The sequence below is a fragment of the Nyctereutes procyonoides genome, unplaced genomic scaffold (assembly GCF_905146905.1).
Source record: "Nyctereutes procyonoides isolate TBG_1078 unplaced genomic scaffold, NYPRO_anot_genome, whole genome shotgun sequence".
NCBI classification, from domain to species: Eukaryota; Metazoa; Chordata; class Mammalia; order Carnivora; family Canidae; genus Nyctereutes; species Nyctereutes procyonoides.
Window position 1 is genome coordinate 9978600 of NW_026575128.1, and position 21040 is coordinate 9999639.

A 21040-nucleotide genomic window follows, 5' to 3' on the forward strand; every position below is an offset into this window, starting at 1 on the left:
CCACCATGGGGGCGCGCGGCAGAGTCCCCTGCGCCACCTCAGCCTGTGCGCCTCTCCCCCCAGGACTACGGGCTGCTGCAGCTGGAGGAGGGCGCGTCGGGGCACAGCTTCCGCGCTGTGCTCTGCGTCCTGCTGCTGCTCTGCTACCACACTTTCCTCACCTTCGTGCTCGGTAGGAGGCCCGGGGGAGCAGCCACCCGGACACCCCCATGCCTGCCCCTCCTCTGCCCGGCCTCACCTGGTGCCGGCCGCCTGCCTCAGTTTCCTCATGGGTGACGTGGGGGCGGCCGCGCTCGCCCTGTAGGGGAGCCAGGACCCTGCAGGCGGCCCCGGGGGTCTGGGCCCCACCCCGGCAGGTGTGGGCCTTGGTTATTGAGCCCCGGCCTGAGCGGGCCTTGTCCTCCGCACCCTCCCGCCTAACCCCCTCTCCCCCCCCCCCCCCCCCCCGCCCCGGGCGTAGAAGAATCATCCTCCCGTTTCACGGAGAGGAGGAGAGGAAACGAGGGGCCCCCGGCAGGGTGGTGACGGGAGCCAGTGGTGGGACGTGTGTGTGTCGTGGCCTCGCCTCCCTCAGGCACCGGCCACGTGAACGTGGAGGAAGCGGAGAAGCTCCTGCAGCCCTACCTGAAGCGGTACCCTAAGGTGAGCCCCGCCCTAGCCCCCCCCCTACGCCCTAGCCCCGCCCCAGAGCCTGCCCGGCGCCCTAGCCCCGCCCCCGGAGCCCTGCCCCGCCCCCTGCCCAGCGCGCAGCCCCCGCCCCTGGCCCCGCCCCGCCCCCTGCCCAGCGCGCAGCCCCCGCCCTGGCCCCGCCCCGCCCCTGCCCAGCGCGCAGCCCCGCCCCTGGCCCCGCCCCCGGAGCCCAGCCCCGCCGTCTGCGCAGCGCGCAGCCCCCGCCCCTGGCCCCGCCCCCTGCCCAGCGCGCAGCCCCGCCGCTGGCCCCGCCCCCGGAGCCCAGCCCCGCCGCCTGCCCTCGTGTCTCCGCAGGGCGCCATCTTCCTGTTCTTCGCCGGGCGGATTGAAGCCATTAAAGGCAATGTTGACACAGTGAGTGGTGCGGGGCCCCGGGGCCTCCCGGACCACCGAGTGGACAGGCCGGCGGGCACATTCGGGGAGGTGGGAGCCGTTCTGAAGGAGACCGTGTGCAGGGAGGAGGGAGGAGGTGGCGCTTGCGGCGGGCTCGCTGACAGGCAGGTGGAGGCCCCGCGGGAGTGTGAGCTGCGGACGCCCAGGGACAGGCACCGTGGGCGCAGCGGCGGGGCCCGCCCGTGAGGTTGGCGCCTTGCTGGGCTCGGGGGCCACCGGAGGTTCAGAGCGCGGCGGCGTCCCCGGGGGGGCCTGCGGGCTGGGGTTCCAGGGCCGCGGCGGCAGGACAGATGCCCGGGAGCTCCTGGGGCTCTGGAGGTGGCGCTGAGGCAGACGCCGGTCGCTCTGACGCCAGCCTCTCCCGCCTTTTCATTTTGTGCTCAAAGACTAGCATCCCACCGAGGGGCAGGGGCTGGGCGCAGGGTCTAGGAGTGGCACCCGGCGGGTGGGACAGGAGCGGAGCCAGGACCCCGTCCCCCGCCCCTCTCCCTCCGTGCCTCGTGGGGGGGGTGTGTGGCGCTGGGGGCTGACCGGCAGGTGCCCGCAGGCCATCCGGCGGTTCGAGGAGTGCTGCGAGGCCCAGCAGCACTGGAAGCAGTTCCACCACATGTGCTACTGGGAGCTGATGTGGTGCTTCACCTACAAGGGCCAGTGGAAGATGGCCTACTTCTACGCGGACTTGCTCAGCAAGGAGAACTCCTGGTCCAAGGTGGGCTGACACCTGGTGCTGGGCCACCTGGCCATGAGCCCCAGACCCAGGGCCACACCCCCAACTGAGAGCAGGTGACTCAAGCTGAAATTGAAAGGAAACCCTAAGTTCTAATAGGACTTGGGGTTGGTGGGAACCACAGACCGTGAGGAGCGGGCAAAGTTTAAAACTACAGGGTGTTAGTCAGGGTTTTTCATCCCAGGGAACAGAAGCATGCCCAGGTGCCCAGGTGAGCGCCGACCATAGAGCATTGTTCTGGTGAAGTCGGCCACCAGCTACAGGGGTGTAAGGAGCCCTGCGGTGAGCCAGTCCAACTGGGAAACAATGCTTTCAATTTTAATTCTAATTAGTTCAGATTTAAATTTAAAAAGTCACACAGGGGTAGTGGCCACGGTACTGGACTATGCAGGTTGAAAACACAAAAGGTTCACAGAACTGAAAAATTCTAGGCCCCACCGATTTCAGATAGGCTGGATCCAGGAATTTCAAATGGTGTCATCGTGGCGTGTTCTGCTCTGTGCAGTGCAGGCAGGTTTTCTTCTTGTGACAGACATGGCCATGGACTCACATCTTCCTTTTGGTTTCAGCCACAGTCACATAGTCGAGACTGCCTGGTCTGGCATAGATCCCCTGTCAGTGCTTGGAACCAGGGGCAGGAAAACTCCTCAGGGATCAAGGGTAGGAGAGGGGTGGTTCTCCGGGAAAAAATGAGGTGATGTTCCCAGAAAAAGTGTTGGTTGGTGGGGGAGCCATTAAAGAGAAGCCATGAAGGCAAAGTGGAGCAAAGCAGATGCCCAAAGTACGTGAAAACTTCCCCCCTCATGGTGAGTGGTGAGAGGAGTAGCGGCCATTTTCGTGGTGAGATAGCCCAGAATTTGAACCAATACTCAGGATTGGAGAGATTGGCAGGTGCGCACAGCGAGTGTCTGGGTGTCGGTGAGTCGCAATTTCTTGCCCCCCCCCCACCTTTTCAGTACCCTTCCTGGGGCCCAAGCTGCAGGGGAGTTCTTTGGGTTGGGGCAGGCTTCTGCTGAGCTTTTACTGTGGGCCCAGCACTTGCCTCCCCTCCACACCCGAAGAGGGAGTCCAAGAGAGGGTGTGTGGCTTTCCTGGGCCACGCAGCTGTTGGTGACAGACCCTGGATCTGAAGACCCTTCCTTGTGACTCAAAGGCCTTTGCTTGTCACTCGTCCCATAAGCCCCACTGAGGAGGCCCCTCTTGCCCTGAGACCACCCTGCTGTGGAAGGTGCTCCCTCAGAGGCAGCCCGGCGCGGGAGTTCATCCCTCTTCACCTCCCACCCCCAGCGGGGCCCACGGCCTCAGGAGACCTGGTTGGGAGCTGGAGCGGCAGCTGGGAAGGGAGGACAGGGTAGCTCACAGCTGCTGGGGCAGGGCCAGGCCTCGCAGGTGTCAGGAGGTCTGCCTGTGACTACGCTCTGGCTCTGCTCACTGTGACTTGGAGGTGGTCACCCCCCCATCACCTCTTCAGAAGTGCTTCCTGTGAAGTGGGGGGTATCCCCAACTCCTGGGGCCTCCTTCAATCCGCCCCGGTAGCACTTGGCCACCAGGCGCTGCCTCAGCGCAGAGCCTTCCGGGCCCAGGACGCTGAGGACGCAGTGGGGGTGACGGAAGCAGAGTGCATCCCACGGATTTGGGGAACAGCTGAGAGGCCAGTGCGGCCGAGCAGTGATGGGCGACAGGACGCCAAGGTGGCGCGGAGACAGGCGGGGCGGGGCGGGGCCTACGGCGCCTCCAGGGTCTCTGGGTTGCTAAACGTGAAGGCTGCGAGGATTCCAGACACGAGCTGACATGAGATCAGGGTGGCCCCTGGGCAGCTCTCCAGCTAGCGTCCGCTTGGGTTTGGCTCCGGTCACTGTCTCAGGGCCCCGGGGTGTGAGCGCACGTTGGCGCCGCGCTCAGCGCGGGCTCTGCCGCTCCTTCCCCGTCGCTCTGTTCAAAAAAGCCCAGGATGGTGCGGAAGTGGCTGGCGGGGCAGGAGCCCGGCAGGAGCGGAGCGGGAGGGAGAGGGCAGAGGAGACCAGCAGCCGGCACCGGGGAGCTGCCCCGCGCGCAGACTGCACGTCGGCATCCGCGGGGGGGGGGGGGGGGGGGTGTGCCTGGGGGACGGGTGTCCGAGGAGCGCCGCCTCCTCCGCTGCCCGCGGTCCGGGGTCCAGGCCCCCGAAGCCCCCAAACCCGGGGCCCCCTGCAGCTCTGCTCCGGCAAGCAGGCGATGCGTCCCCGGCTCGTGGGGAGGGGTCACCCCAGGGCCCTGCAGCTCTTCTGGCCTCTGTTGTCTCAGGCCGTCCGTACTTTATGCTGCCCGCTTGTCACCTTCTTAGACCCACGTTGGTGCCTCCCTGGCTTTGCTCAGCCTTTTTCTTGTCTGGAAGGTTCCTCCTCAGCTCTCTGAATCTTCCCATTGGGTCTAGTCTGAAGGGGGTGCGTCCCAGAAGCCCTTACTGCCCGGTCCTCCCGCGCCCCCTGGCTGAGCACTGCCCTGCACGCCCTGTAGATGTGGAGCCTCGACCGGAGCCCCTCCTGGGCGGGCTCCCAGCTCAAGTCCTCGGGGCGCCCCGCTGCCTCAGTCTCTGCCCTGGGGCTTGAATGTGGGGCTCGGCTGTGGGGCTGGCCTCGAGAGGTCCGGAGGGTGGGCGGCTTACACGTTGTCGTTGTGCTGTTGCTCTGCCGTGCACAGGCCACCTACATCTACATGAAGGCCGCCTACCTCAGCATGTTTGGAAAGGAGGATTATAAGCCGTTCGGGGATGATGAAGTGGAGTTGTTCAGGTGGGTCCTAGGCCGCAGCCACGTCTGCCCACAGCCACCCACGGCCATCCTGAGCTGTGGGCGGGGAGGGAGGTGGTGGGCTTCTTAACTCCCCGGGCTCTGAGCCGCGGGACTCTTCCCCAGGATGGCCCCACAGCCTCATGCCCTAGCATCACCCCACCTCTTGCTGCTTGTTCCAGCCCTTTCAGGCTGTTCAGAGTCCCTCCGCCCCATGAAAGTGGTTTGTCAGCATCCTTCCCACTGAGCCTTTCTTCTGGTCAGTGGGATAGATGTGGACACTGAGGTGCAGAGAGGTCCCTCCTGATTTCCCACCAGCCGGGAGAAGCACTGTAGGGAACCAAATGGAGTCCCACAAGATCACATCTAGCCTCTGCCATTTCTTAGTTGTGTCTCTGTGAGCAATTTCAGCAGCTGTGAAATGGGAATAACCACCTATGCCTTGCAGGGTTGTTTTGTGAATCAAATAGAACCTGCAAGAGCCTGGTGTAGGGCCTGGAGCCACGAAATGGCGCTGCAGTTTTCATTCTTATCTGTACTGCCCTTTGCCTTCTGGCGAAGGGTCTGGGCAAGGCTCAGCCTCAGCAGGCTCACGGTGGAGCCTTGGGCCTTCTGGTCAGGAGGGCTGCGCCCAGCTGGGAACCCTGCGCTTCCCACTAGTGCTGTCACAATCCTAGTGTGTCTCATTTACCAAGCGCCTCTACTTCATCTCAGTTCTTCCAGAAAGCCTGGAGGCTAAGTCTCTGGGGGGAGGAAGGATAATTTTCCCTTTACATTTTGAGTTTCTTGGCTAGAGACTGGCTGAGACACTCCCCAACCCCTAATAAAAGACTAACAGGAGAAAAATAAACCAGAGTTTAGTAACATGTATACTTCCTGTATACATGGGAGAGACTCAGGAAAACTGAGCAACTGAAATGGCCCAGGCCATTGCCTTAAATACCATCCCTAAAGAGAAAAAATGTTTGGGGTGGTGGGAGCCTGTTACGGGAGGTTTTCAGGCAAAGCAGGTAAAAGTGGGTAAGGTGCCTCTGCGGATTTAAGTCTCTGCCTTTGAAAAGTGTTTCTGGGGCTTCTCATCTTCTTCCAGACACAGAGGAGACACCCTGATAAATGGGAGGTCTCTTAGAATTGTCTTAGGAAAGCTCAGCTTCTATTAGTTTTTCAGAGCTTTTTGTATATCTGCTATTTCTTAATCAGCTTAAAATAATCCTTATGCCAAAGAGGCATATTTTGGGGTGACAAATCCTGCCCCCCTTCATATCATCAGATCCAATTCAGAGATGAGAAAACTGGGGCCCAGAGAGGTTCCAGTGAATAAGCAAGGGAGATGTTTGGCAAGGAACCTCACAACCAGACCCAGCTGTTTCCTGGGCCTGGAAGGCTCAGGCCTGAGGGTCCCAGCCACACCCAGTGTGTGCAGATCTCAGGGTGGGATGGAGCTGGGTGGGTGAGGCTCCAGATGTGGGAGCTTGCCTAGCTGCATGCATTTTACTCTGCCCGTGGAAACAGCTGAGACGGCCACAACTCACGTGGCAAGTTAAAGGTTTGAGCCGTGTGGTCTTAGGCAGCTCCTTCCCTTCTTCTGGGTGTTAATCTCCCATATGAAACTGGGGTCAGACTTCTGCTGAGCCTTCTGGAAATGAGGCTTGTCTTGGAAGCAAGACAACTAGCAAAGCAGGCCTGTGATGTTTGCTGACATTCTCACCTCTGCCAGCGGGTGTGGAGGAGGCCTCTTACCCAGCCTTAGAAGTGGTCATGTCTGGAGGCAGGGCCTGCGGTGGAAGGCCAGAGCTCCAAGCTATGCTGTAGTCCAACACAGTGCCTCATATAAACTGGGGAAACTGAGGCCCCGAGAGGAGCCAAGCTGGAGAGCCGGCCTCCCTAGGTTTTTCTTCCCCTCATCTCTTTCACAGAGCAGTGCCTGGCCTGAAGCTCAAGATTGCTGGGAAATCTCTACCCACGGAGAAGTTTGCCATCCGGAAGTCCAGACGCTACCTCTCTCCCAAACCAGTCTCTTTGCCAATTCCTGCTCTGGTGGGTAGGAGGGTCTAGACTGTCCCTGCGCTTGTTTGGGATTGTGGGGGTTACTGAAAGCCAGAGATACTGCGAGGGCCAGGGGGAAGTGGTTGGGGGGAGAAAGACCTTCATGCCTCAGGGCTCTGGAAAGGGTTTCACAGTTTACCTAGCACTGTGACGGAAGCACACAAATGAGTCTGAGCCAGGCCCTGCCTGATAAAGTACTGGTCTGGTGGCGGTGGGGAGACAGGAAGGCAGGCTTCAGATGCTTCGAGGTGAAAGTGCCCGGGCAAAGGCATCACTTAGCTGTTTACGTTCCCACACATCTGTTTTAGTCCTGCCATATTGTAATGGTTTACACTGTCCCCCTCACTGGACCACATTCTCCTAAGGCCCGGGACCATGTTCTATTCAACTCTATAATAGCTAACAGTGTTACTGGGCATGGGCTGTGTTCTTTATACCCATTGCCTCATTTGATCCTCACAACCACCCTGTGTAGATGTTGGTGTATCCCCATTTTACAGATGGGGTAAGGCATAAGAGATAAGCAGGAAGATAAAATATCTAAGAAATAGGTAAGATATAAGTAGATGAAATAACTCCTCTGGGTCACACAGCTAGTGACTTGTTAGATTTTAAACCTAGAATGGTTTTAGAGCCCAGATTCTGAATGATGCTAATTCCACTCATGATTTTAGCAGGAATCCGAGAGGTTTCTAGCTTGTTAAGTCTGTTATTCAAATACTAAGGTAGCCAAAAAAGTAGAAAGGCACTGTTTTTTTCTGGTCCTGGCCCCACTGTTCACCAACTATGACCTTCGATAGGGTTCCCCTTCTCTTAATGTAAAATCAGGGGTAATATATACCTTGCCTGTTTCATACAGCAGTATGAGACTTAGCTGATAAAATGTTAAATATTTATAAATAAAAAATTTGAATATTAATATAGAATTTATGTATTTCTGAACCAATTTTGAAACTCTTTAAAATGTACAATAAAAAAATAAAACGTACAATAAAAAACTATTATCATATGGGGGATGAAAGGGCAAGTGACTATACCAAAAATTCAGGAGAGAATTTCCCAAACTATAATCTGCAAAATGCTTTTTATGCCTAAAACAGTTTGTGATTAAATATATTTGGGAAAGACCAGCCTAAACAAAGTTGATATACTGTGGATATTTTGGAGCCTTACATGATAATATGTATAGTAAGTCTCCAAGAATAAGCTGAAAATGACTTTTTTCCCCTAACCTTTTGAGCCACAGACACCTATTTTTTTGCAGGGACATCTGCTACCTTGGGACCATATATACCATTGGAGGAATACTGGTTCTAAACTTAAGTTGCCTCCCTAGAACATAACAAAAACCAAAACTGTAACATCTTTTTAGAACTTTTTGCATACAAATCACTTTCACATCTATGACCTGGTTCCATAGTTTAGGAAATGCTAATGGAATTATAAATGAACATCTTAGTATTCTGATATTCCTGGCAGCCAAAGCCAAGAAAGGTATCAGGATGTGTGTTGCAATTTTCATGATGGCCCTTCAAGCCCAGTGCCTTGGGGGAAGAGAAACAAGGTGACACAGTCTTAAGAGCTATTGGAAATCCTGAAGTGCCCATAGTACCTCCAGTGTAGGTGGAGGTCTGCCAGATGGAGTGGGGAGGACGACTTTCTGGAGAATGTAGATCATGGCCTGGTCCTCAAAGGATGGGGGGAAGAGAGGTCAGGAGAGCATAACACCCAGGGAAGCCATGAGCAGAAGAGCAGTTAGAAACTATGTGCAGCCATGAGAAGAACAATGAGGATATGTGTCCATCTTAAATCCACGTTAGTGTAAGATGAGACCCCAATAATAAGTGCTGAGGCTCCCTACCGTGACCCCTTAGAGGCCACAACATCATTGGCTGGGCTGAGACTGGTCATAAAAGATTAGAGCCAGAAGGGCCTTTAGTGATCCTCTGATGTGAGCTACGCATTTTACAACTGGGGAAACTGAGACCCTACTGGGAAGGAAACCTTTGGACTGACTTGCTCCCTTGCCCTCAGGAAATGATGTACATTTGGAATGGCTATGCTGTGATCGGGAAGCAGCCGGAACTCACGGACAGGATCCTTGGGATTATCACCAAGGCTGAAGAGATGCTGGAGAAGGGCCCAGGTGACCACCCCCGGGCCCTTGAACCTGCCAGGCTGAGTCACATCACAGGTCTTTACAGTTACAGGTTCCCTCTACCAAAAATGTCCTTCTCTACCCTGGTTAATGGTCCTTTGCCTTTCTAGACTGAGTTTCAGTGGCATTTCTCCTCGTTGTCCCTTGTCCCCCAGGTAGGGTTAAGGCCTCCTCTGGGCTCCCACAGCCCCTGGGCTCCCACGTCAATCCTGATCTCACTACATTGTCACTGTGTCAGTATCTGTTTTTCCTTCCCAGTTATGAGCTTCCTGAGGACAGTGACCATGGGTCAGTTACCACTCTGTCCCCAGGGCCCAGCAGAGTAGGGGCTCTGCGAGTAACTGTTGCAGAAATAAACGAGCCTGCCTTCTTCCCTCACTCCCTATTCTCAGAGAATGAGTACTCAGTGGATGATGAGTGCTTGGTGAAGTTGCTGAAAGGCCTCTGCCTGAAATACCTGGGCCGTGTCCAGGAAGCTGAGGAGAATTTCAGGAGCATCTCTTCCAAGTAAGTACCTAGGTGGCTGCTCCCAGCCCGGATGGCCAGCCTGCTGCTGGGCCCGGGTCTCCTGGATAGAACTGGCTGGGTTCTCCTCCCTCACGCGTACTCCAGTGCTTGACCCTAGCCCACCCCCCTCACTGCCCTTGTACTAGTGTCTGTTCTACGCCAGGGTCCCTACTGGGCAAGATCATCCGGGATCCCATTCCCTGGGGCCACCAGCCCGGCCAACCACAGGAGTCCAACACTGAAGTTTCAGGGGAATGGTACCCCCTAGAGTTTGTAACTCAACTCCGCCCTTGAGGAGCACAAGCATTATAGGCAGAAGCTATAGGAACTCCATCTGGTATGATCAAGACTGTGCTTGAGGCAAGCAGTGCCCTGAGGAGGGACCTAAACATACTGCGAGATAAGGCTTCCCAGGGAGGCCATCTCAACTGGGAAGTTTATTAGGCAGAGAAAGGAAAGCAGGAGTTTTGAGTACCTGGCACCTGGGCACAGGGAAAACATGGAAGGTCGGGGTAACAGTGATTAAGTCCTTCCCTGCCTGGGTGAAGTTACAGAGGGACAGGGTTACAGAGGAAGTAAGGGGGACTAGACGGAGAAGGGATGGATGTTTTGCTTATATGGCCGAACTTTATCCTGTAGACAGAAGATCCGAGAATACTGCACAGGGCAGATTTGGGTTTTAAAAGGTGACCTCTGGGGCAGCTTGGAGGATGGATCAGAAGAGCCAGCCTGGAGACAGGAGACTTCCTAATTTCGTAAACCATTTCCCCTGGACCAAGGGGGTCGGGGACAAAGGTGGGCATGGGCAAAGGACAGGCACAAGCCAGAAGTTGTTGGGGCCCTAGGTGCAGAGGACTGGAAAGCCCTGCTGGCGATCATAAACCTTTCTACGGCTGTGTAAGAGTCTTCCCCAACTAGGCTTCATTGTCAGGGAGCCGCACGTGAGGGCTCGGATCAGATCTTTCCACGCGGAGAGGGCTCAGGACGAACCCGAAGGATATCCAAGAGCAGGGCCTGTAAGCCATGTCCTTCTCTGTCCTACAGTGAAAAGAAGATTAAGTATGACCACTACTTGATCCCAAACGCCCTGCTGGAGCTGGCCCTACTGTTTATGGAGCAAGGCAGAAACGAAGAGGCTGTCAAACTCTTGGAAACTGCCAAGTAAGGCGTGGGTAGCACTGGTCTCTCCTTTGTTCCCCCCGAGCTCAGGAGACAGGAGCAGAGGCAGCAGGGAGGGTGCTGGTAAGGGCATTATGGGAGTCCAGAGGCCAGGCCTGGTCCCTGGGAACCCCGCAAGGATTGGGATCCCAGAAATAGGGAATGAATTACTACCCAGGGTCTCACCACAGGCCCAACTGCAGAGCTAGAAGACCCAGGTCTGCCACCTTCTGGCCCCATGGATTTCTCAAAATCATTCTGTCAGGCCTGGGGACTCAGCAGGCGTGGAGTAGTTCAAGGGTACCTACCAGGGTGAGGGCACTGTGTGGGATCTGTGAGTCCACACTGGGCAGGGCCCACCTCTTCGGACAGAGAGCCTCCTTGGTCTGGCAGCCTCCTGCAGCTCAGACTGAAGGAAGAACACTTCCCAGGGCAGCCTTACAGGTCTGATTCTTTGCTTTTTTCCAGGCAAAACTACAAGAATTACTCCATGGAGTCAAGGACACATTTTAGAATCCAGGCAGCCGTACTCCAAGCCAAGTCTTCCCTAGAGAATGGCACCAGATCCACGGGCTCAGTGTCTTTGTAGTTTTATGCAGCACTCCCTCCCAGGCTGGAAGACAGAGACACGGACAGAGCTCCTGGAAACATTTCAAAAAGATCCCCCCACCCCCCGCCCTGCCTTTGGGGCCCACCGGTGCTCCAGCGGGACAGCGCAACATAGATATCCACGCCGAAGGGAAGCCGGCATTCTCACCAGTGCGGCCAAGGGCCTTCAAGGAGAATGGGTGGGGCCCTCGGCTTGCCCTGTCACACATACGGGTACTTGTTTTTCACTGTGATGTTTAAGAGAATGTATGAACAGTTTACATTTTCCTTAGAAATATATTAATGGGATCACAGTTGGCTTAAAAAAAACTGTAAATCTTTGTTTCAACCCATACTGATCTGAAGGTAAATCTATAGATGATGCTTTTTCAAAATTCAGCAGTGTCTCAGCTTCCAAGGCCAAAGACCCCATCAAGGCTTCTGAGTGCTGGGCAAGAGGTTGCACAGGCACCCACACCTTACTTCTTACACGTCATTTTCACTCCCTTAGTAACTTTCTAATTAAAAAAAAAAATCAGATGAGTATTATTTCACTAAAAAGACCTGTGAGTCTATCTACAGGAAAAAAAAAATCAATCTTCATTAATAAGGACTGAGAGTTGCTGAGGCCTGACGGAACGGGAGCTTTCTGGCTCTTTCTGCACCAAAGCCAAGACGTTGTGGGGGAGGGTCTCCACACCAGTCTGCATCCTCACTGTGCCCACGTGAACCAGCTGGGAGTAAGTCACAAAACAAAAATCCTCTGTGCTTTACTATGAGGTACATTTATTTCCTGACAGCATTTTTCTTAGAATGGTTATATTCTTGGCCTGTTGTGTATGTTTTAGATTTTTCAGTTAAGAGAAAAGATATTTAAGTAATAAAACTCACACACTTAAGAGATCACGCAACATCTATTTCAGTAGAGTATGTGTTGCTTGAATTCTTGGGCAAGGCAGAGTCTGGATCAGAAGCCATATGGCCCAGGTATGTTTTATTTAGACAACATGATGCCTTAAATGTTTTAAAATAAGTTACTGACATTTAAAGATGGGGAGATCGCAACAAATCTGGTTTCTGGCCTCTTATTTAAAAAGAAAATCCAACCTGGCAACATCCCTATAGAACAAGGCAACAATCAGAGCTGAGTAGAGGCTGCTTTAAACTCCCGTATTCTCCTTCTGGGCTCTCAAAGCATCTGAATTTGCAAGCTCCAGGGCTGTTACAGTGAGAGCTCCAGTTCAGTGACCATATGCCCAGCTAAGGACCGCATACTTCAACTTCACCATTTCCCTGGAGGAAGAAAATCATGTACACAGTAAAAATACTCATCTGTGAAATGTGTCTCCTCAGAGATGAATGCAATTTCTGTAAAGGAAGAACCACAGACAACTTCCTAATCTTCTGGAATTGCTGGACTTTTAGCCAACACCTATGAACATCTGCCATGGGCTGGGGAGGTTAATCTATTAACACAGGCAAGCAGCCTTCTGTGACTAATACCGAATGAAGTCATAGGTTTTAAGTAAAGCAAACTCTCGTTAGGAAAACAAAACCCTCATTCAAGATCGTTTTGCACTTAGTAGTGTCAGAGCAGAAATGCTATGAAAAAAAATTTCTCATTTTGTTAGATCTAGACACAGAATGCTCGCCACCAAGAGCAAGCCCTTTGCAAGCTTGCTCTCCAGGACAGCCTGAGCCTAGGTTGTCAGGCAGGGAGGGTGACAGCAGTGACTAGAACCAGGCTGCTGGAGGAGGGTGGCCTTTCATGGTTCCTTCACATACAGGAACGCTAGTACCTACCGCTGCAGATAGATAACAGCGCGCTGGTCACAGGATACCAAGCACAGTTTGTAAAACTGCAGTTAACAAAAAACTTAAACATTCATTTTAGGCACTTAAAAAAAATGTATGCCAGGATGGTTTCCTTGTCAATGTTATTACCGATTTCCCGCTGGGCTTCATTAATGAGCCGAGGTCACCTGACCTCTGTCTGCTGCTGTGGCCACAGTCTGGCTGGTAAGAGAAGTTAGTGGGTTTGGGCTACTTTATGCCACCTGCAGCTGGAGCGGCTGGAGACAGTCTATTAAAAACATGTTTATGAAGTTGGGTGAAAATGTCAGGTGTCTACCACCATTATCTTTGTTCAGAAACTTTGAAAGTGAATATTCTGTCCTGGGCTGCTTCTATCTCCTTTGAGCCACTTCTAGTTGTTACATCTCTAATAGAGCAGAGCTTTCTAGCACATGTACCCGGGAGAGGCAGCTAGCTTCCAGGTGGAGAATTCTGGCCTCGAAGTAAGGAGACCTGAATTCGAGTCCCCACTCTGTTACTAATTTTCAGAGTGACCTTGGAAAAGTCATGGACTCTCAAAAGATTAGTAATTTGCACTAGATTAAGGCTCTTTCCTGCTGTCAATGGTTCTGAGTGGGACTCTGGTCCCATATGTTTCTGGATTTTCACATCCAAAATGAGGTAAGGCTATGTACCTCCCTACCTGCTGCCAAAGCCTGGTATCCCTAAGCGACTCTGCGAGAAACGGCAGGCTTTCTCGTGGGCCTCAACAGTAGCCCAGCACGGGAGAGCCAACATCTTCATTTGGGGAAAGGCTAAATCCTGATACACGGAGGAGCTCCGCTGTTCGGAAGCAGTGACTACATAACACGATCTACACAGGCCCTGGCCATGGAAAGTCTACCTCCGCCTCTCATGGGCACGGGCCTCGGACTGGCAGGGCGGCTTCCAGCACTGTGCTGGCCCCTATCAGCTCTCCCCTGTGTTGGCAGGATTTCCAATTCCTTATCTCAAGTCGGAATGGGAGTGCTTCCAAGACAGCTTTCATCATTCGTGGCAGAAAGTCATAACCTGACAGCAAAGCCGGGACCCTAAAAGGCCAATGCCAACACAAGACTTGGCTGAGACCCAGGTGGAGGAGTTCCAGCAACTGAATGGCACCAGGAGGTTTTCAGAAAGCCTCAGCAGGCTGAGTGCTAGAATCATGAAGGAAAAAAATCAGACTTTTCTCTGGAGTTACTCCCAAGTTTGTTTATTCTAAGATGCTGAGGACAAGACAGTCTTTTTCTTTGCTTCAAACTGAAAGCCTAACAACTGTTTCTTTATGTTAGCACCATCATACTAATTCACTAATAAATGAGAGGTGCTTGGGATTCTGAAAACCAAGCAAAAATGGGAACCTCTCATACACACATACCTCAGATGTAGCTTTCCAAGGTTGGAAAATGCTTTTTTGCTTAGGTTAGCACAGCTCTTGAAATCTAGTACAAAGTTCATCACTGCTGAACAGGTTAAGTCCACAAACAAGGAACCCCATTTGGCAGCTTGAAAAATCCATTTCCAAATGAGCAATGTATGACTTGCTTTTACTCTATAAAGCCAACTGTTAAGTGACAAAATAGAACAGCCGTTCCCTTGGGAGGACAGTTACTAAAGGTTGCTATGGACTTCTACAAGCTGACATTCGAGTTTAATCAGACACATCACAGGTAACAACTCACTAATGACTGGATTGGGTTTTATTTTTCCTTATATCATTAGCAAATTGTTCAGAACACCAGATTCCATATGCTCTGGGTGTTTTGAAAAATAATGGCTAATATTAAGTGCTCGCTATTTACCTGTTGCTAGTGTAAGCACTTTACATGTCATTCTCGTAACCACTCTATGAAGTAGGGACTAATACACATGAGAAATGGAGACAAAGGGTAAAGAACTTGCCTAAGATCACACAGCTATCATGCAGCAGAGATTTAAAGCTGGGCACCTGAATTCTAAAGCCACACTTTGCTGAACTGCTGGTAAAATTATCAACTTAAAGTTGAATCTGACTTATACTGACCTCTGGGCCACTACTGCGGATGGGAAAGGTGCTGGCTAATAGCTCACACAGCAGAAATCCTGTGGCATGGCTCTGGAACTGGCAGATGTGACCTATTTCCACACCTCCAGAATGGACCGTGCCGGAGGCCAATCTCGGTGTCTGAAAGCATGATCCTGGCTTCCCGATTCACACGTTGTCCAAGACTTGCCTTTGGATCCTAAATGGTGAGGGGAACCATTAGGAGGCCTTCCCCAGGAAGCTGGGCTCATTACTTTTGCAAAGCAACCGAATCTCACAGGGTTCACCACTAGGACCAGACTCTGTAGGTAAACACTCAGCTACCTTGTTTCAACTTTTCTCAGGGCCAAGAAATCCGGAGTCTACAAGCACTGATGCTGCTCCTCCTTTGATCAGGATCAGTTTTAGATGCTTCGAGTCTATACCTTGATAATGCTGCTTCATTCATATGCAGAGAAAAAAAAACTTTCTGTGGAGGAATTTAAAGAAGACAGTGTTCCAGTGGAAAGTAATTTTTCTCAAGAAAAAAAATGTAAAAGAAAGTTCTCTCTCCTGAAGTTGTCTTAAAAACTTTATGAAAACAGTAAATGGTTTTAGTTGATCAACAACATTAAACAGGTGGATCCAGCTGTTGCTCTGACCAAAGACTATTGCACAGAGTGCTAACACGGACAAGAACAATGTGGACAATTAAAACAGATAAATCCAAATCCCTTTTGTACAGTTTTGCTGAAGCCCCTAACAAAATTTTATGGATTAGGAAATGGGTTGTAAAGGGACTCATGGATTCTGTTTCCAAGCTAAAGAGCAAGGAAACAGCCAAAATAGAAAAGCAATACTCATACCTGGACAATCAACCTCTGAATCAAGGAGCACCCAGTCATGCTGTTATTTTTTAAACCACCACTATGTAATTTATAAAATTATAAATTTATAAACTGGGTAGAATTAACTGGGCTAATCTTTTTTGTGTGGGATGTTTTTAGATCCACAGGCTCTCAGAAAACAAATTACAAAGTATATTTAAAAATTAACATTGCCAAAATACATGTGCCTCATCCATTTATTAATGTCTGTCATTTTAATATAAACCTTAATGTGTTGTAATTTAGCTCTTTTCTTAGAAGAAAAAAAGGTATTTCTCTCTAGTAAAAATACTTTATGTGCAGAGCTAATTAATAGCCAACTTAAGTTGGTTTTAACTTTCCCTAAATACATAGAATTAACTTCATATATCTTTCAAACCACTTAGAAAAAGTACTATTTTTAAGATGTTTATATTATACAATCAAACGTTTACCGTTACTCTATTAAATCTTTATGTTTCATTTGAATTACCACACACGAAAGCCATAAATCTGGATTGTATTAAACCACTGCCTAGCCATAGGCAAATACATGTTTTTATCCACAAAACTGAGAAAAAAATTCTTTCAGAGACCACTTGTAATGGCTCTCAGGAAAACCTCATCTAATAATAGGTCAATCAGTAATTATATTCAATAACAAGCATTTATTAATGAGCACCTAAAGATGTTTTGTGTACATCTTTAAGGAAAACAATGTATTTTAAAGAGATGAATGGGGGATCCCTGGGTGGCTCAGTGGTTTCACGCCTGCCTTTGGCCCAGGGCGCGATCCTGGAGTCCCGGGATCGAGTCCCACGTCGGGCTCCCAGCATGGAGCCTGCTTCTCCCTCTGCCTGTGTCTCTGTCTCTCTCTCTCTATCATAAATAAATAAATAAAAATAAATCTTTTAAAAAAATAAAGAGATGAATGGGCAGATCCCATCTTAACAGGTAGGCTAGCCTATAATTAGATCATTCCTGAAGAGAGCAGGAACACAGCACAGCCTTCATGAATAGAAGCATGAAATTGATGCAAACGAGACCTCATGGCCAAATATTTAGGAATGGAGACTAGGAGGGAAGAAATTAGAAGGAATTCAGCTAAGTTCTCAAAGGATTAATAAAAAACACAGCAGGAAAAGCCAGCTCAGGATGCTGACGGCTCTTCTGCCCATACTTCCCATGACGGAGCTACACTGAACGGCTTGTATCTTAGGGACGCATAGAGCAATGTAGCATTAGAGCAGGGGAGCTGCGGAGAGGGTACAGGATGGATTATAAACTAGCTTCTCTTTCATCCACCCAGGAAAAGACCACATGATCTTTACAATCAGTGAGTAAATTTAAAAGTACTTGAGATACTACCCAATCCAACTGTTCTCATGTTCACTAATTTCAAAATTAAAGGCTTATGAAATTAGCTGAGGCTACTACAGTGGCAGCCGTGCAATTGGCTGGCTCTGAGACAATCCTAGGCGATGCCTTTGAGCGGAGGTAACCACCAAACTGCTTACATTTCTGAATCATGCCAAAGAAGCTTACCTTCTTCACTGCTTACCATTTCAGTCTCAGAAATCTAGGCAGGTCTGCTTTTGACTATTATTCCTTTGTAAAATATGTGCTTCCTTATGACCAGGCTTTGTGTGCAAAGAAGGTTAGCCCAATGCTCACCGTACTCTGTAAAATCATACGGGCTGATGTAGGGGACACCAACAGGAGGAAATCTTTTCCTGGTTTAAGACATTCTCTATAAAGAACACTCAGAATTGAAAAGGTTTTTGTGAACCGAAGTATTTCAACTAACTGCTAGGTTTACACTTAAGATTTCTTTTACTTTTTCCAGGTCAGGCTTTTCAGACATTTCAAATCCTATAGCCAACCTTGAATGCATCTTCCCTAAATCGAAATGTTGCACCTATTATTTGGCTTCAGAAAATCTGAAGCTATCAAGCTTCTAAATTTATGATTAGATGGTATTAAATGCCATATAAAAAGTACTTCCCAAGTTTATAATCTTAGAGATTAAAATTATACACCATTTAAAAGAAAGGATTAGATAATTTGGGTAATATTCTTACGTAAACAACTCTAACTGTAGCCCTTTACAACTGTATTATAACTTTATTTAACTTAGTAAAAGCCAAAATTGATAGTTCTTAACATGGTGTATGGAAATCAAAATTAAAGAATACAAAGTACCTTAAAAATATTTTTTCAGCTCAATTCTAGTTCCTTCACTATTACTGCCAAACTTCTGTGAAAGAAGCCTTGCGATAAAGACTAACAGCAACATTAGTTTTTAAAAGTTCACTTACCAATTTTAACAATCTAGAAAAAAGGAAAGTCAGACATGTATAAGTAGAAAACACAAGGATAAAAAAAGTAATATCTATGAAAATATTGCACAACTTCAGGTGTTTCCTCCAAATTTGCTTTATGTAATTGAATGGATATAAATTAATGAACAAAAACTTAAGCAAGATACATGTAACAATTTAACAGAACCTGATAATTTAATTTTCAGTTTTTCTCAAATTCATCTTTAAGTCTTTCCATCATGGGGCTCATAAGAAAATTAACCAACATATGGATACTACAGTCTAGTGTCAAATCTTTAAGTATTTATGACATACTGAATTCCTCTACAATGCAATTATGAAGAACCCTCAAGATACTTGTGTTTTGTATGTAGAAAAGTGTTAGAGTCAAATATTCAACTCAATATTAAATAAACATTTCTGATGTTAGATTGAGATTGCTTCTCCTTTTGCTAATGAATGATACTTAGCTGTAATATCACTGAGCTGAACAAATAAGTCACCTCTGAGTACATAAGGAAAAATAAACACATGCTAAATGGATAAAACATTACAAACTACATCTTTACTAAACCATCTATACCTCTAACACCTCTAACACTTCAGAAGCTTAGAGATTCAGTGTTCTTACATTAACTGCAAGAAAGATAAAGGAGAAATTCCCGCTTTGAGATCACAACTATGAAGTCATATGGTTATACAAATTCTGCGTTTGTGTGCAAAACATGAATACGTTTATCTTAATTCTCCCTGCTTAGACTTGTCAGCCAGCAGGACTTTCCTTTCAAAGAAACAGACTGAGATGTGTTTTATATAACTTCAATAACCTCATCACTACAATAATAAGAGATGCAGTATCCTTTTGCTATGGTTCAAGACAATAAGGGAAGGAGGTCGCAAGAAAGAATAAATCAAAACTGTTAGAACTGAGCAACTTTTCTCAGTTTCACCATGGTGCCACTTTCATTTTACATAAGCATGGTGGCATAATTCAAGCTCCATAAATCAGAAATCTTAATATTTAAAATTTACCTTGACTTTTAATTATTACCATATTAACAACCAAAGTAATTAGATAAAACACACAGGAAAGGGTAACAGTAAACCCCACTTTACTAGAGTTGGTTTCTTGACATTAACTCAGTGTTTATAGAAAAGGGATAGTGCATCTCAGTTTGCTTACAAGCTAGGAGATCACTTTGAATTCTGCATTTCCTAACTGCAAACAGATATAGCACTTATAACAGGTTATAAATAAACTGGTTTTCAAGCATAGAGCCAGCCCCAACGATAATAATACACTATTTAAAAAGACCTAAGGCAATGAATTCCATTTCCAATGGAAAAAAAGAACTGTGCAAACAAGCTTAAAACTACTTTTTTTGTGCCAGTGTTATAAAATGTAGCTTTTAATAAAACCTTGACCCAAATGCCAGCAACTTCAGAAAAGAATTTGGGTGGGGGGGAAAAAGAGAGTTATTTCATTTAGGAAAAACAACCACTATCTTTTTCCTAATCTTCAACACACACAATTTAAACATATACAGCTGCTGTAACACTTTACACAATTCCTATGTACTGGAGCATAACAAGATCTAAATACAATTATATTTTTAAACACTGGGTCAAGGCTTTACATAAAAATACCATCCTACTTTTCCCCCTAAGTTTCTAAAATATCACATATTTTTTCCCCCAACATCTGCAGCCATTCAGGAATTTTTAGGAAACTTTTGTGCATGATCTTAATTCCTAATCCCTGACTCTTTGGGCTCAGTGACAAAAGATCAAAACCACCAAAAAATGATGGTTCACTTGAAGTCAGACCAGAGACCCTGGCTCAATTAGTCTCGTAGGACGAAAGCAGTGCTGCATCAACTGGCTCCATGCAAGAGGGGCACGTGAAGGATCTCATCAACCAGTCATCTATACAGTCCAGGTGATAGATGTGCATGCACGGCAGAAATCGGATTGGGTCCCCATAAACAAAGTCCATCATACAGATAACACACCTGTTGGGGGTGAGGGAGAGAGAAATCAGAAAGCATTTTTTAGAGAAGTGATGTATCTAGAATACTCTTTAAAATCCCATTACAAAGACTGTTAATCCGAACAGATGAAAATGGCTTGCCTGTCATCCTACCAAAGCATGCAAACTGATTTTTCCTAATAAGCATTAATCCATCAGCAATCTCTCATTTTGATCCGCTGGAAATTCATGGGAGTTTGAGAGCTATCAACAGAGCAAAGAGAAATGGACCACGTGGGGATCAGGTCCTTCCTAGAACTGCACTTGTAAAATAGCTACATATTATACAAGACACCCAAAGAATGTGATGCTTCTGGTAGGAAGCCATCAGATCAACTCTGTTTACATGAACTCAGTTTTTAATGTACACCCAGGAGTAAGACAGTTTTCATTTTAATAACTATGTTAAAAACCATCACTAATTTTAGCCTACTTAACTGAGCTGCTGTAGCTAAAGATCTCTTCATTAACCCTAGTTTCAGATTCACGGCATTTTTTCCTACAGGTTTAAGAAGGAACCCAGTGCTGTAGGATTTCAGAAGTCCATATTCAAGACAGGTTCTTAAGTACTAGCACTAAATCGTGCTATGAGTCAAAACAACTAAGCATCAACATAGTAGAGTATGTCTTTGTTGGCAAGATCATTCTCAACCTATAAGAAGTACTCATTAGGGATTCTCAGACAGTAATGAGATCTGAGGATAAAAACTTACCAGAAGTAAAATTTGATATTCAACTCATCAGGCTTAATAAAATTATTCCTCAAATTAAAAAAGGATTTAAGATTTTCCTCATTGTCACTAAAACTCCTTAACAATTTTAATACTGCATAATCTACCAAAGTTTTCCTATGCCACAATTAACTATACTTCTACTCTTAAGTAAAACCATGGTGAGTATCTTTGTATATAAAACACTAGGAGTTGGACTGAGGCACACACTTTAGGACAGATC

General features: G+C 48.3%; 2 protein-coding genes across 7 annotated transcripts in view; one reads left to right on the plus strand and one right to left on the minus strand.

Annotated features, from left to right (window-relative positions):
- The window catches only part of TTC39A (tetratricopeptide repeat domain 39A), a 37819-nt gene extending 25878 nt beyond the window's left edge, over positions 1-11941 (plus strand). For 3 of the 6 annotated variants that reach the window (XM_055341971.1, XM_055341969.1, XM_055341972.1), the window contains exons 9-18: positions 64-172; positions 575-642; positions 985-1044; positions 1631-1792; positions 4490-4581; positions 6495-6615; positions 8659-8818; positions 9175-9289; positions 10334-10450; positions 10916-11941. In XM_055341971.1, the coding sequence (XP_055197946.1) occupies positions 64-172; positions 575-642; positions 985-1044; positions 1631-1792; positions 4490-4581; positions 6495-6615; positions 8659-8818; positions 9175-9289; positions 10334-10450; positions 10916-11036 (1125 nt within the window). In that variant the 3' untranslated portion in view covers positions 11037-11941. Of the gene's footprint in view, positions 1-63; positions 173-574; positions 643-984; positions 1045-1630; positions 1793-4489; positions 4582-6494; positions 6616-8658; positions 8819-9174; positions 9290-10333; positions 10451-10915 lie in introns of those variants that run through there. The other 3 variants (XM_055341970.1, XR_008666667.1, XM_055341973.1) reach the window with 3 other exon arrangements.
- Positions 11942-18156: 6215 nt separating this feature from the next.
- The window catches only part of RNF11 (ring finger protein 11), a 37548-nt gene continuing 34664 nt past the window's right edge, over positions 18157-21040 (minus strand). Inside the window, exon 3 of the mRNA XM_055341974.1 lies at positions 18157-20069. Coding sequence (XP_055197949.1) covers positions 19898-20069 — 172 coding nt within the window. The 3' untranslated portion in view covers positions 18157-19897. The remainder of the gene's footprint in view (positions 20070-21040) is intronic.